This window comes from Cryptomeria japonica, chromosome 5 (genome assembly GCF_030272615.1).
Source record: "Cryptomeria japonica chromosome 5, Sugi_1.0, whole genome shotgun sequence".
NCBI lineage: Eukaryota > Viridiplantae > Streptophyta > Pinopsida > Cupressales > Cupressaceae > Cryptomeria > Cryptomeria japonica.
Window position 1 is genome coordinate 709890958 of NC_081409.1, and position 16657 is coordinate 709907614.

Here is a 16657-nt window from a genome sequence, read left to right on the forward strand (position 1 = left end):
GTAATCTTTCATTGTCGAAGAGAAAAAATTTCAACGAAACAAGGAATACACAGAAAATAAGTAAGTACTAAAACAATCTTTCTTCCACAACTAAGAGAGTTGTAGAAAGAATTTCCCAAAATTCCCAAAGTTCTATAATTTAAAAACATCACAAATGAAAAAAAAGATAATTATTAGACTTCCATAAGTGAAAGCATTACAGAATACAATTTAAACTTTACACATTACTACCTGAAACCAAATAAGACACGACTTCTAAAAGAAAATGCGAGACGACATGTTAAAAGCCAAAAAACCACACAGACAAAGCTCAAACTATCAGAAAAGTCGTAAACATTGCAAAGTGATTCATTTCAGGTGTTACATAGCTCGTAACGAGCACCTAGAGGGATACCAGAAGGCATGGCACAAACTCTTTATTACAGAATTTGGTATTTTTCATTCTATTTCTGAACTAATCTACGGATATAAAAGGAAAAAACATATACTGCAGAATTTTGCCAAACGATAGTTGTGAATACCAGATCCTTTAAGAAAATTATGTCCTAGTTAATAGAAAAAAAAATTAATTTTAAAAAGAGTTTTACCATTCCCAAAAGTGTTATAAAACACGAGTATAAGAATAAAATGGATAATTTCTTTAATCATATTGTTAATTACAGATATAATACAATCATACAAGATGATCTATACAAATTAAGAAATGGTATTTCAATAACTGTACAAAAATAAAAGGCATGTGCATAATTTCCTTGCAATACTGGGAACTTTCAAGCATGTGCTGAACGAATGAGATCGGGAACCATGGCCACAGTAACTACAAAGTACTCAGTGCCAATAGGAAGCCCGTAAGGATTGTATCGAGACTTAAAGCTGCTGGTACTGGAGCCTGAAGATGCTACCAAATCTCTGCCATTTCCTGGATGCCTGGCAACATTCTTTTGAATGTGCACAATCTGTCCAATAATATAGTGTCGTCCATTAGGAATGTTATCGATAAAAAGGGCAATGGATTCCTCTGATAAATAGTAATTCCTGCAATTGCGGTTGATTGCTTCATAATGTCCAGCTGAATTGGGTACAAATGCTGCAAGCTCATGGACTTCAAAGCGGGTAAAAGATATCTTTTCCTTGCTCACCTAAATTTTCAAATCATATAAAACCAACACATTAATATAGACAAATCAACTAAACATGGTGACTAGCAAAACACAATTTAAAAGTCCAAAGTTCATATATACCTGACCAAAAGATTATAAAATTATGAGAACAGCAAACAAGGATCGCATATAAGAGTGAAATGAAATGACAGACGATATAAGGAATTCTAGTTTGCAAGTACAAGATGCAAAATCCAATAACATAGCCTGAATGTAAAATCCTTGTCTTCAAGATAATTTTTCCAGATAATTAGTCAAGATATAGAATGAGTGCTATCCTCATTAACATTAGATAATCTCAATTATGATACAGTTTCCTAGAAACCCAACAACACTCGGATAACTCTAAATCCTGCAACTTTGAAACAATTTCTAAGAACATGCTTCTGCAACTCTTTTGATAAAAGGTGAATTAAATATCCAGGGAAAGAGAGATCAAGTTCCACAACTGCACCATGAGAAATGTAACATGTTCCAAATTTCAATACTTGCTAGGCACACAACAACCCCCTTGATTAAAAATTTAGAAACAAAATTTTAAACAGTTTACATCAAAGGTATGCATGCAAGTTTTCTTTTTGCTTTTTGCAATACAAACCATTTACATAGTAGATTAAACTAAAAGCACGCATGGTTTTTTTCTTTCACTTTTTGCATCACAACATATGCATAATTGCCTTTTTGATATTTTCATAGGTTTTTTAAACTCTGCATGCAAAACTTTTTTAATGTCTATGAGCTATTCACATGCTTGCTTCTCAAAATAACTCAATAATGCACAAAAATTACACTGTTTGCATTCCCCAAATATTCTGATCTATATTAATGAGATTTGCATTTTCCGCCTTTTTAAGCATTTATTTCAATAGAGAAAAGGATCTATTTGTTATTGCTAGTCTTCTGTATTTTAACTAGCATGAACCTCACCCTTACTTGCCTTGCCCTTAAGCAGAAGATTTCTTTTCACTAGCAGATTGCATTATTGTGCTATTATTTTCAATTCTTATATTGCCTCTTTCTTCCTTTTAACCTGTATTAGACCTTTAATTACATTGTTGTCAACCATTTGTTCCTCCTCTTTACACTGAACTCAGGTAATTCAGATTTCTTCTCATTTGAGCTTCCAAGACGTGCTCAATGGTTTTTTTGTTCATTCCCTCTATCTATGCAGTTGCTTTTTCACAACCTAGATCTCCTCATGATTGTTTGCATTTGCATTTCTATGTCATCCTTCTTGGAAATTAGGAATTCTTTCTTAAATCTACAACTTCCATTTTGCTTTGCCCGCATGTTCCTTCTTGTACTATAGAATCCCATCTTCCTCTGACCTTTCTGAATTCCCGGAGAACTAAGTGCTCTCATCATCAAAGTACCATATTCACAGAAACTATACATCTAAAAAATATACACACAAAATCAATCAGATGGACCCATTCCAAACTACCAACCCTAGAGATTAATCTTTGCAAAAGCCTACTCCAACTTTAGCTTGAATAATATCCTCATATAATTCAAGGCTCCATTTCCAAAAGTTGACTCGGTATACATATAATCCTCCCTGTATAAATATGTTGCATTAATGCAAGGGACCATATCATAACTAATTTATGCTACCTATAAGAGAGTCAACTCAATCAATATATCTATATCAAATCATATGTCAAGCTTTACAAGCAAATAAACGCAAACAAAACTCGGCAATGATTTTTGAACATGAAAGAGTTAAATAGTCCAAAGCTCACTAAGTAGTGAATACAGCCAGAGCCAAAATGGAGCTGTGATACGTTTGAATCTCATGTGCCAATGCTTCATAAATAACCTTATATTTGGATGGATGACCCAAGGGTCCTCACTAGAAAGATCTAAGATTATCTCTCAAAACTGTTTTTAAATGAAAACCAATTTTGTAGCTTCCCTATGTAGTATTTTAAATGAAAACCAATAACAGCACAAATATATAGTAGTGGATAAATTACATTGGAAAGCTACAACATTGGCTGCAAAGGAAGCATTTAACAATCATTAAGCAATGCATAAACATGATATATGATCCAAAATGAAGAAGTTTGGTCCCAATGGAACTGCCAGTTCCTAGGACATTTTCAAAAACGTCTCTCAAACTCTAACTTAATGCTCGAAAAACTCTTTGAAACCAACTCAAAACAGAAGTTCCACTATCAAATATGGCATCGTTTTCCGCTTATTTATCAGTTTCAATGTGAATTTCAACTTATCATAACTTCTAAAGCAAATATTCACTGAACAAAGAATGGAGAAGTTTGCACCTAGTTTGTTCTGGATAAAAAAAGATAATGTATATTCCACCTGAAGTTTACAAGTCAACAGGAAAGTTAAGTTCAAACAACCATCATGCATGTTGTCTTAAAATGAGTGACCCTGAGTTTTGGACTAAGTCATGGACGGGTTGTGTTAGAAAAATTTAATTATCTTTCATATAAAAGTTAGGAAATTACACATATTTGGCATGTTAGAGGAGACTTGTGAATTTTGTAAATGAGTGACCCTGAATTTTGGACTAAGTCGTGGATGGGTTGTGTTAGAAAAATTTAATTATCTTTCATATAAAAGTTAGGAAATTACACATATTTGGCATGTTAGGGAGACTTATAAAATTTTGTGTCTCTGCTCCAGTTTGAAAAGTGCTCCAACTTCAAGAGCCCATGTTATGAACTAGTTGTATATCATTTCACAAATATGGTAAAAAAATTTGAATACTGAACAAATGAATAGCATGAAAATGGCAAGTTCTGTACAGCGAACACTACAATGTTTTAATTATCCACCAGCTTCAGGATAGCAGACGGTTGATCACTTGATCCATCAGATGTAAATTGATACATGTAAATTTTGTATGTCTGCTCCAGTTTGAAAAGTGTTCTAACTAGGTAATTTAAATTCAAGGGCCCATGTTGTGAACTAGTTGTACATCATTTCATGACTATGGTATTGAATTTTGAACACTGAAAAAAGGAATCGCATGAAAATGGCAAGATCTATACAGTGAAGGCTACAATGTTTTAATTATCCACCAGCTTCAGGATAGCAGACAGTTGATCAACTGTTCCATCAGATGTAGCAAGTATCCTGCAATAGATCTGCCCTCCTCCACCAGCTTCAGGATAGCAGACAGTTGATCAACTGTTCCATCAGATGTAGCAACTAATAGGTTCTTTAGATACAAGGCCCGACCAGCCTCTGACACCTGAGAGTTGGTTTTCGGATTTTCCCCCAGATTGGTTGCATCAGTAGGCATTTGAAACTTCTCAACTAGCCCTTGGTGGTTGTCAGATCACTTGCATTATCCATATGAAGCTATACTACATACCAGTAATCTGCATTCCTTTTTTCTTACAAACTAGCATGAGATATTTTAAATAGATCTATGTTAAAGACACCAAGAGAAATCAATCTCAAGGAATATTAGGGGATTTCAATCTGCTGCAACTATTAGGAAACAACAGGTAAATGATCCGGTCTCGGCACTTCCTTGCTTGCTAGTACAGATCATTTTCAGCTCTAATCTGCTTCACACTCTTCTTTTGAAAACCACAAAATCTTTTCTCAAACTAGACCTAAATACACTTCTCAACTAGATCGGTTACAAAACCCTAACCACATTCAAAATACATTGAATTTACATCAAGTGCGGCAAAACAATCCGCCAAAATACATTACAAATCATTACAACAACAAATTTCAATACAATTTACACCATTGAATGATCACCGCACATCGATTTGATAAAGAATCAAACTCTTATCACACTATGCTAAGCACTTTTTTGTTTCCCAAGAAATATAATCCTTGTACATGCTCAAACAACTTCTTATCATTTCACATGGATTCTGACACATCATCACTATGTTATGAACATGATAAGATTCATCGCCAAACCATAAATCATTACCGGTCAAAGATCTGTCACTGATATAGATTCTTCTTCACAGAGTTTATGATAGTCCATCATAACTCACTCAATATGCCAAATTTGTTGATGTGGTTCCAATCACAAACTCATACCAGTATCACAAACAAATTTTCCAAACCACAACGCCTAACTCTTCACCAATCAGCCATACTGGTCTCCTGATCATCGCACTGTTCTTGCTAACTTGTTAACCTTGCAGTCAACCAGTTACACTAGTTCCACCACCGGTTAGGTTATACCAGTAGGTCTAGATGACTTAGATGACTAAACCAGCATGGTTGCCATCAATGACAACACAAACAAAGTCATCAAACAACTTAACACAATCATCAAGCCAACAATCTCTGCCAAGACATCATATACTTGAACATATCATCTTTACCGGTCATCTTCTCATCTCATCATCTCATCAGTTATGCCAATAACCCATCTCCATATGCCAATCAATATGCCAATAGCTCTGATTTAAAGTAGTTCTCTTCTTTCGAGTCGGAAGGCAAACAATGAAATGGAGTGGGAAACAGTGATTGCGGATCTCTCCTTTGCCAATTTGAAAATGTACTAAATTTGTTCGTTGAAGTGGTCTCCAAGCTGGTTAAAAAAGTTCTTAAAGAAAGCTGCCCAAACTGGAAAGTTGCATGATTTTTTGGAATCGGCAATAGTTGCTTGTAGATCAATTCGATTTCCTTCACCCACTGCTTCAAAGAACAGAATACAGAAGAGGTCATGCTTGCCAATAAAGGCATTGATCCTAATCCATTCACATCATTAATCAGTGCAGAAAGGATGATTGGGAAGGATTGAAAGATTATCCTATATGAGAAGCCCCCTTGATTAGTCAGATTTTTGGTGCCTAACCTTATGATTATAACAGTTCTTTTCATTATGCTGAGGAAACATGCTTTTTGTTGCCACAAGCCTTCTTTATTATGGATGCCTTCTCCCTGTTCTACCGCAGGTGTTTTGTTTGGGTTCCTTGGTGGAGTTCTGAGTTGGCATTATGTTATCTGCTGTCTGGTATTTTGAGGTGTTATCTCCAGGAATTCTAGTATTTTTTGGTCTATGGTATATGGCATATAAGCAGTCTGGTGATGAAAATCTAGATAATCTAGGTAATTAGGGTAACAGTCCTATGTCCAGTATTAATCTAGATTTATTCAAAGAGTTCATTAAATTTAATGACCATTTTCTAACTTTATTGATACTTCGATTCTTATTATTTCTATTGCCTTCATGCAAAGATTATCAAACCTTTTGCATCTAGGATCCCATAACTCTGGTATCTTTAGCCAAAACAAAAGATATAGACAATATCAAGATTCAGTGGGATTAGAAAAACAAAATTGAAAAACAGTGAAAAATAAGATAATAAAAACAAAAAAAATAATGAGAGGATCATTTTATAAAGCCAATACATATCAATAAGCATATATAATTCATAATTGTCTTTCTTAGTAATAAATTATTAAATTAACCAAGAAGCAATACCAACACTATCAAAAAGCATGATAAAGATTGCACAATTCAGAATACTTGCCTGCTTATCCATCGTACGCTTAGCATATAAACTCTTGACTAGCTCCATTTTACTCTCCAACTCTCTTGATAAATGATTCTGTGAAGCTTCAGCCCTTGATAATCTTTCCATAAGATCTGCACGCTGTTGAGCAAGGAACCCTACCTTTTCTGCTAAAGCTCTGATGCAAGTTCGAAATTCAGCACAGCCATCATCTCCACTTTCACTGACAGTAGAACTGTTACATTCAGATCAAAAATTCAAGTTGGATATCCAGCGTCTATTTCCATTTCATTAAAAATGAAAATAACAGAAACAATAGTGGTAGAGAGTTGCTTCCAGAATGACCTGTGAATGGATTAAAAAAATTCCTTCATAGGTCATTCCAGAAGCTGTTTTCTAATTTTCATGTACTGTGGAAGATAAGGGGGTCTTAGCAACAGTTAATTTTTGCCAGATATTAATAAAGACTTGAAAGAACCCTAAGACAAAAAAGTTTTATGATTTTGGAAAGTCACCAAACCAAATATCCCTTCATAATAACTTTCATTGCTAAACCCATTCTAACCCAGCATAATGAGAAAAACTTAATTACCCAATCATAAAAACCTCATCCCTGCTAATTAATAATGTGAAAGTAATAGTCTGTATTTATTACTGTTGCCTTTCATCATGTCTAAAAAAAATTATGGCCATATTTCAACAATATTTTTCCTAGAGAAGAGATATAGGGGCTGGCAAATACAATGTACATTGTTCATAAACATGTGCATCAATAATTACCTCCCAAGTGACAGTGCCAAAGAACGCAGGGACTCTGCAAATCCTGGTCCAGCTCCACCTGTAGCAGCAACACAGCTCCGCAGTCTTTCTAACAAGGCCCGCAACTTAACACTTGATGCACGAAGTGAATTATACTCTGCAGCTTTACGATCTGCTGCACATAAGTTTGTTTGTGCTTCTTCTCTAGCTTCATGTAAGAGATTTTCCAAATGAGCACAATTCATCTGCTTATACGGAAAAGACCATACACAAGCATCAGAAATTTCAAGGAGGGATGACACAAAGCACAAGCATACAAGCTCCAGAGTAGTAAGAAAATAAATACTTTACATTAATGTCATGATTGTAAACCAAACATCACATAATACAATTGTCACTATAAAAAAGATTATGGATTTTCATTTTGCAACAGAAGCTGTGATACTATTGTGGCCAAAGAAACCAGTTCCATTGAGCATGCATTGACATAAAGAGATTTCCACTCTGAATAAATCGACATAAAACCCTTTTCATTGTAAAAAATCCAACCTCGAGAAATTTCAATTCCAAATGCAGTAATGCCTAGGATCACCCTAATTTTCAACAAGAAAGCCCTGCTAGCACAAAAATACCAACATAACTACAGCGAAGAGCAAGGTGTGAAGAAAATGCATAAATGGAATAAAACAAGAACAAGAATGAAAACAAATGACAAGATGAAACATAACATCCGTAACCACTAACACGCAGGTTTTGAAAACAGTAAAAGGAGGCCAAAATGCACAAGGCACTTGCAAGTCAGCACAGAAGTCCCTACACAAAAAAATAGCTTGAAATGGCTGAAAACAAGGAATGCTATTGTGCATCTATAAACAGCACATTCCCTTCCATTATAAAATGAAGAATTGTGATATAAATATGTTGTAACGTTAAGATTTTATGATGACATGCTTTCCAATGTAATTATGAATGTTACATTTTATGACATAAAGAGTGCTATCTATATGACATGTTATTTACTTGGTTGTTGAACAATTATGATTTTGTACTCTTCTCTTATTTAGTTAATATGCTAAAGGTTCTATCATCATCCTACATACAAGAACTTGAAAAAGAATGCAATGCATGAGACCAAATAAAATATGAAATACTTCCACGGAAGAACAACACGCAAAAACAGCATAGATTTACAACAAAACAAATATCCCAAAGCATGCAGACCTTCCTATATATCGATTTTTAAATTTAGGATCAATGTAAGTTAGAGAGAACAAAAATAGATCAACAATTTGACAATCTCCAAAAATGGGGTTTTAATATAAACAGCAAAAAACATGAAAGTGTGAATTGTTCAACTTATTTCCAATATCAGTTTAAATCACATTTAAAGGTGTCTTTCCGCCAATACTGGTTAAATTTGCTGATGCAAGGAAATGCTTGAGCTTGAAGTTGTGCCAATTTTTACTTGTACTTTGGCCTGTAAAGAAAGATGACGCAGTGGAGACACATTTTTCTTATTATTATTTGTCAACATTCCAACTGATGAATTTATTGCTGGAGGCTAGCGCCAATTTCTTGTTAATAGGCCTCAGTTTCCAGTTACAAGCTGATTACTGTCAATGAATGTGGGCGTTCTATGTTTAAATATGGCACCCAACAGTCGACCGCACTGTCATTTATACACTTCAGGTGATGCAGTTGACAGTCATGGGCAGACAAAAAAACATTGTTTATGGGGCAATGCCTCAAAGCTGGATGTTCCTGTTGTTGCTTCTCCTCACCAAGCTGGAGCCTGGGACAACCAAGTGCATTCAATTCAACAATGAATGCACAGGCACCACCTAAGAAGTACACACTAAAATTAAAGGCCGCTGGTGCAATTTATATGACATTAGTACACCTTTGCTATTTCATATATGCAGGCTTGATAAAACTGTATAAGACCAGACGTTTATTAAGAGATATACATTAAGGGAGACAAAGCAAGAACTGGAATTCTGGCCAACTTAATTGTTTGGGTTCAAGAACTATTTTGTTTAAGCCCACTGTGATGCAGTTGCCAAAAACCAGAAAGTAAATGAGCAATGAAAGAAATTAGAAAAAACAGAAGTGAATTCATGAAGAATTAGAAGACATCTTGGTAATTGCATTGATTTACATTTAATAATAGAGTAAGTGCATAATCCTATTCACATTTTTTTCAAGATTTATGAGTGAAAGAAGTCATCACCTGAGATTCGTCTAAGAGTTTTAAACTGACTTCTAACTCCCTCCTGACAGAGGCAAAATCCTCCAGGACTGTGTCCAACTTTGTTTCAATTGCAGCACAATGCTTTGTTTTCTCTGACAATGCATTCTGCAACTCCACTATAAGGTCTTTCTGTTCAGATGGAGAATTACTTTCTCCCTCAAACCTAAATTCAGAAAATGCTTGATCTGTAGCATGACTCGCATCATTACTTTCTGAAATCACTCCCAATTGTGCTGCACTTCCCACCTTCTGAGTTTTATCTCTGCCATCAGCCTGCAACTCCTCTTTGGAAAATTCCAAGGCAGAGTTACCCGAGGGTGTTTTAACTGCAGATATTGCTTCTGGAAGCATTGTCCCAAGAAAATCAGCCATATTTTCATCACCATTCTCGCGTAACTCACCTGAGTGATGCTCATATTTTGAAGAGCTCATATTAACAGAGGAGCAAAACCCCTCATCCATAGGTTCAGGTAAAACTGATGGATTTTGTGCCATTTCATCCCTACTTATCACTGACGTTTCTGACTTACAGTCATCAGCTTTTGATGCTGGGACACTGGATACAGCACATTCCATACCATCTTTCCTCTCTGTCAGTTTACTTAGATGTATGAACTGATCTGAGAGCCTTTGCTCAAGTTCTTGAATTCTTTCTTCATATTTTACACATTGCAGCTGCTTCACCTTCAAATCATTCTCAACATGTTTCACATACTCATCCTTTAAATTCAATGCTTTTGATGTTTCCTGTGCTGCCTTCTGTAAGAGCCCTTCTATGCTACTCTCATCTACTGCATCAAAGTAAATATCAGGCGCAAAAGAAGAGATAAATGCTACAGCTGAAGCAAGTTCGGCTTTCAACCATGCATTTTCAACCTCTATTTCAGTTGTACCAAGAATACAATCATCATCATAATCATCATCCATCATCCCAGCTTCATATTGCTTACCAGTATTTACATAACTTTCCTCATCATTACCAGAATGATAGCTGCTGCTAAATGAGGCAAATGAGCCTTTTCCTTGTGCATTTGAATCGCCCTTGGTCAGCAATCCCACTAAGGATTCTGGAGCGTAGCGCTCGAGATCTGCAACATCAATGTCAAGTAAGCTGGTGTCGGATGGCTCAATATTAACAACACACTGTCTAGGGACATCAAATAACCCCAGAGCTTCTAAGACATCCTGAGGGATGTAATCACTCTGTAACTTTAAAAACTCCATCCGCCTTTGTACCTCAGATTCTCTCCTACTAGCCAGTTTTTCAGCTAGCTGGCCTGCTTGCCCCATGTATAGTTTCATAGAAGCCTTTCTCCTAACCACTTCTGCAAGGCAAGCCCTATATGAAGGACCAATTTTGCGAATAGATTTCAGCTTAGCAAATATATCATCTTGATGACGCATAGCTTCCTTAAATGCTGACAACTCAAATCGTATATTACGAATACTAGACTGAAGAGATGCCACCCTTTGCATATGAGTGTGAACCCACACACTCATCTCGTGTTTCTTATCTTTGCAAAACTCGAACAGTTTGTTTATTTCATAGCTGCATGCTTCCATTCTTGGCAAGTAGTTCTTATCATGAGCATCATACATAGGACCCAGTGCAGAGACTGCATCATGAGGTCTGAGTGAAGAAGCAGATAATTGGCTAGTGAAGCAATTATCCACGTGCTTCTTTACAGTCTTTACATCTTTTCTGCAAAAATAAAAACACTAATAGCTTAGAAACTAATGAAAATGAAGTACACACAACGAAGTGGCAGGTGGAGGTTATCAGTAAAATAAGAGAGCCATGAAATGGGAAAAGGCATTGCAACAGAACATATCAATAGTATGGAAATCCAAAATAGCCTAATGAAAATGAAGTACACACAATGAAGTGGCAGGTGGAGATTATCAGTAAATTTAGATAAACGTGAAATTGGAAAAGGCGTTGCAACAGAACATATCAACAGTATGGAAATCCAAATAGCAAAATGTTGGCACATTTCTTCTTAACTAACGATAGGGAAAGATAGTGCAGGAATTAGATTAAAAAGTAAGGAGATCAACAATACAGTATGCAACGTAATATACTCATAGATATTTATCTTTAACTTGGATGCAATGTGTATGGATAACAAGAGATAACTTCACTAAAATTTTCAAGATATTGGTTCTTTTAAATTAGGATATGTGCTATTTACTTCATCCAGGCTCTGTTGTTTTCTACAATTAAAAAGCAATGTTAGGCTCTAACATGGCATTAATACTGCATTCAAATAAGTTAATATATAACCTTCTGGCACTATACTGTTAATTCACTAACACTTAAACTGGAACAAAAAAGAAAAGCAAATTTGAGGACATAAATACTGATGCATCAATAGGTCACTTGTGAAGACCGAACACTAACAGAAAAAGCATTTTTACAAAAAATAATGAAAATTGAACTGACCATGTGGCAAATCGGCCTTGGGGGCATAATATGCAACGTGAATGCAGAATATCTAGTTTGCCTGCACACTATGCAAATCGGCCTTGGAGGCATGCCATGCAATGTGGATACATGTACATATAAATGAGAGAGAGACAAAGATATAATCCCCTTGTGTAACATCTAACTTAATATGTCCTGATTTAGCAATAGAAGACCTATTTTCAAGAAATAGATTAGAATTGCATACCGTAAAGTATCTAATATGCTTGCTTGCTCCTTAAAGTGTCGCTCATGTTGTCTGACCATGTTTTCTTCACGTCGCACATCAATTGAAGGTTGGGCACGAAGCAGATCTTGAACCTTACGCTGTAGGTCAGAATATATCGGCTTGAGCTGTGACACTTTTTCTTGGAACTGCTTGTGGGACAAATGGCATGCCTCCAAAGTCTTTCGTGATATGTCTTCTTGTCGTACAAAGTCTAAAAGGCATTTATACCTTTGTGTTTGAAGTTTTGGATGAAGCTTGCAAGTTTGCAATCTGCTTAGGGTCTTCTGAAAATTTGTCACAAGATCCATGTGATACCTCTGCTGGTGATCAAATTGCTTCATGAAGTCCATATATAACTGATTGAACATCTTGCAAGAGAGCTCCATATTAGCCCTTCCAGTCTCAAAAGCCCTTCCCTGAACTTGTTGCTCCTGGACCAATCGCCTTGACAATTCAAATCTCGCTTGACTTGCAATGTAGATATGGTGACCCTTCTGAAAATGGCACTTGAATTGCCTCTCATACTGGGCCAGTGCTCTCGAGGCCGGATCTGCTGCATCATCCAAGCGATGGGGACTTTGGGCAGATGATGGGGTAGGAACCATAGGAATCTCTGGCAATTCAATAACTTCCTTAGGAGGTGGAGGACTGTCAGCCATAAGTCGAGTTCGGTTGTAAAGAAAAACATCATGCCCATCACAGGGCAGCTTGTAAGAAGCCAGTGATCTCTGAGGCTCCAATCCCTTGTCCCCACATATCAGAAGCTGCTCATTAACATTCACTCCCGTTACAGATGCCAAACGCTGCTGTAGATCATCCACAGAGGTCGCACCGTCGCACTCAACCCCAATGCTTTGCCCATTTTCGGCCACATGGACCAAAAGCATCCTCCCAGGCACAAAATCCTCAGAAACAACAGATGAGCTCATTTCGGCACGAATAAATTGTATACAGGCAGACAATTTGAGAACGGCGATTTTCCCACCAATCCAAAAAATGGGAATAAAATGTCCTGCAAGGGTTACGAAACTGATTACATAACAATTCCCTCTACCCAAATATACTAGAAAATTGCACCATCCAAATTGCTAAACCACTGAAACACACCGTAAAAATACTTAAAGAAATTGCAGCCCTCGGCCCTCTACACAATATTGAATAACAAACAGATGTTTCGGCCAAATGAAAAGAAAGAAAAAGAAAACAGAGAAACCCAAACGTCTAATTAAAGAAATCAAAACCCTCGCGAAATTTTAATTGAAATGTTAAAATTCTTATCAAAAACACCCAACCGAAACATTCCACATTTCTTAATTTCAGAAATCCAAACAATCGACCATTTCCATAGAACCAAAACAACAAGAAATTCTTTTTATCTTTCACAACTACGGGCTACCCTAGCCAAATTCTTAGCCCTGAAATCCCCAGCTCACGGAAGCCTAGAGGTCCACAAATTGAGACCCCAAGGCCTCAATACAGAACTGAAACAGATGAAACTCTCCAACCATGTTTTTTTAAGCACAAAACACTGAATCCAAATCCTATCTTTCCAATCAATTCCAAAATTTCAAACCCTAACCTTAACAAAGAAATAATCCGGCCGCCGCTTCCCTTGTATTTATGAATCCACAGACCAATCCATATTTTCCAAACATTTGCTGCTTACGCACGCTACACATATAAAATCACGGCCATATCAAATCCGCAACTGCAATCAATCCATTAAGCCCTACAACACCAAAATCAGCCACAGTAGCTTCAAACCCCTGCCTTGTATATTCCAAACCCTCACCAAAACCAAAAACATAAGGTTAAAAAAAAAGGCTTAATTCCAAGCTATTTGCAAACCCTAATTAACTTCCAAAAGCTAAAAGTTAAACCTGGCTATTTGCAATTGTTTTCCACCTCCCGTTTTCACGAACAAATGTTCTCCCTGCGCCAAAATTTATGCTTCAACTTTCCACTGTACAATAATTATTACAGCAAATTAAACACAGATTACTCGCAATGATAAGTTGTATGGTATCAGGACTCCGGATGATAATTTCTCAAAGCTATCAGATTTGATTCTTCGCAGGGAAATTTCTTCCTTTGTCGTAACACGCGCGCATATATATATATATATATATATACATATTATTTTGACTATTTTTTCAGGAAAAAATCATTTTTACCGTATTTTCACTCTTCCAGGAAATCGTTTGGAACTTTCCAGTGGCGTAATCGTCTCTTTGGATGCCAGCTGGCAGCGTATGGTTGAATGTAATATGTCGGCTGCTCCCAACCGTTGAATGTGCGCGGGGCCCTCTATACGGCTATGCTTTAAGGTTAGCTCTAAGCCGACTTATCAGATATTTTTTGAGTGGAAGAGGAGTTGTCAAAGTTGGCTTTTGATCAAATGGGGAGAATACTTGCCAAAATAAGGTATTACTTTTATTTTTAGAAATGATTTGGAATAGATATTCTTGAGTGTTTTATATTGGTATAGAACGAATTGTAAGGGTTCAAGTTTAGAGTAAAATAGATATTTTTGACTTCCATATTTAGGTGAAGAAAGCTCATAGCAAATTTTTAGTTGTGGGGAACAAGGTGAAGAAAGTGTTTTAAGGAAAAGGTTGATTTTGAGTTTTTTTGTAAATTTGATAAATGGGTAGTTTTAAGTTTTTAGTATTGAGTCTAATAATCAATAATATATTGTTCAAGTTTACAGTAAATTTGATAAGATCATTGCTAACAATTTATGGATTTGATTGTGTTGAAAAAAAATTATCATCAATGTTTCGGATTACACTTTGTGATTTGTCATCTTACATCTTCTTGAACTCTCTTGCATCCTCATGATGGATCACGGAGTGTGATCTGAAACGTCGATGATTTTTTTTTTGTTAACACAATCAAATCCAAAAACTATTAGCAATATTCAAATGGATTGTGGAAATCTAATAGCATTGATTGATAAGATCAATTATCCCTTGATCCTTAACATTAAATTAAAGGATGTTAATATCCCTTAATCTTTAACATTAAGTCAAAAGAAGAAAAATCGATTTAGTTGATCACAACACTAGAGAAACTATGAATAATATAATTATTTTATCATACTCCCTTTCAATGTTAAGAAAAAATATATTATTGTGTGTTAGAAGTAAATGACCCGTATTGGAAGGTCATTCTTAGATTGGTGAATCACTTTAAATCACGATGGATGTTATCTTCGTTAATTATGATGAGGAGTTGTAGAATTATTAACAAATGCAATTGAAAAACAATGATTCTATCAACTAATTTGATTAAAATTCATTTATTTGACCTGAAAACAAGGATAAAGTCATTAAACCATGAAATGATAAAATAAAATAAAAATTTAAATTTTTTTATTAATAAAAGTCCTCCATTAAAAAAAAATTGTTAGTAAATAGATCAACATTTTCCCCCAAAGATCTAATATAATATTTGTTTGTGTTAAAAATTGTTTCATATATTTTTTAGTGTTAGTTTAGTAAGAATGCGATTTCTTTCTGAGTACTTAACAAAAAATTAGAAATCCAATAGACAAGGGACAACAAAACCTTTTTAAAAATGACATAATGAAAGAGCATTTTTTTATGAAAAATAGATGTGTATATCATGAAAATTCCAACACTATCATATAAGTGAGTTCGAATGTGAGAAATAATAGTTTAGATCGCGAGATTGAGAGAGATCTTAGGTGCATAATGTGTTTAGTGCATTTGAGGAAAACCAAATATTGCTAAGCTAAACTATTGAATGTGGTCATAGGTATTGGTCTAGTTCACTTAACCACATTTGAAGAATGATCTAATATGGGGGTTGGGGGGGTGGGGAATATTATAGCATTCTCATAATTGTTAATATGATAAATATTAATTAGAAGTGTTTGATTGGGTTGTTAAAACAACTCATACATGTTTAGAAGAGTTATTTCTTATAATATTGGAGGTGAAACTCCTATAAATATGTAATTCATTATTGAATGAAAGGAGAGAAAGATCATTCTAATTAACTTTGTGAATTGAGAAAAACTCATAGAAACTAATATTATTTGTGTTAAAATTTCCTCTAGATTACTTTTAAGATTAAAAGGATCACTCATCCTAAAATTTAAATTCATTTCTTATCTCAAATACTCATATAAAACATGACATATCTCAATCAATTGACATAATTTTTCAATTAGATGTACATTTTCAAAATTCAAACAATCCAAGATTCTCTAGATCTTAGTAAAAATATCTACAAAAAATGAGAGCTTAAAAAAAGTTCATTTGCATCCTCAATAGCTTTTATTATCTTGCATCATTCATG

General features: G+C 35.3%; 1 protein-coding gene across 1 annotated transcript; it reads right to left on the reverse strand.

The window, feature by feature from the left end:
• Positions 1-617: 617 nt before the first annotated feature.
• Positions 618-14430, reverse strand: LOC131042231 (autophagy-related protein 11). The gene is made up of 7 exons (XM_057975561.2): positions 14212-14430; positions 13911-14060; positions 12311-13343; positions 9618-11340; positions 7409-7632; positions 6647-6863; positions 618-1139 (listed from the first exon to the last, which is right to left on the reverse strand). The coding sequence occupies exons 3-7, from the start codon at positions 13258-13260 to the stop codon at positions 771-773; spliced, it is 3483 nt and encodes a 1160-aa protein (XP_057831544.1). The 5' UTR covers positions 13261-13343; positions 13911-14060; positions 14212-14430; the 3' UTR covers positions 618-770.
• Between the last annotated feature and the right edge of the window lie 2227 nt (positions 14431-16657).

Bases quoted from the DNA above. Each gene is read 5' to 3' on its own strand.
- LOC131042231 (XM_057975561.2), bottom strand. From the start codon at position 13,260: ATGAGCTCATCTGTTGTTTCTGAGGATTTTGTGCCTGGGAGGATGCTT. The intron at 11,341-12,310 runs GTATGCAATTCT...TTATTTTTGCAG, and splicing joins AGCATATTAGATACTTTACG to AAAAGATGTAAAGACTGTAA. The intron at 6,864-7,408 runs GTAATTATTGAT...TGAATGTAACAG, and splicing joins TTGGCACTGTCACTTGGGAG to TTCTACTGTCAGTGAAAGTG.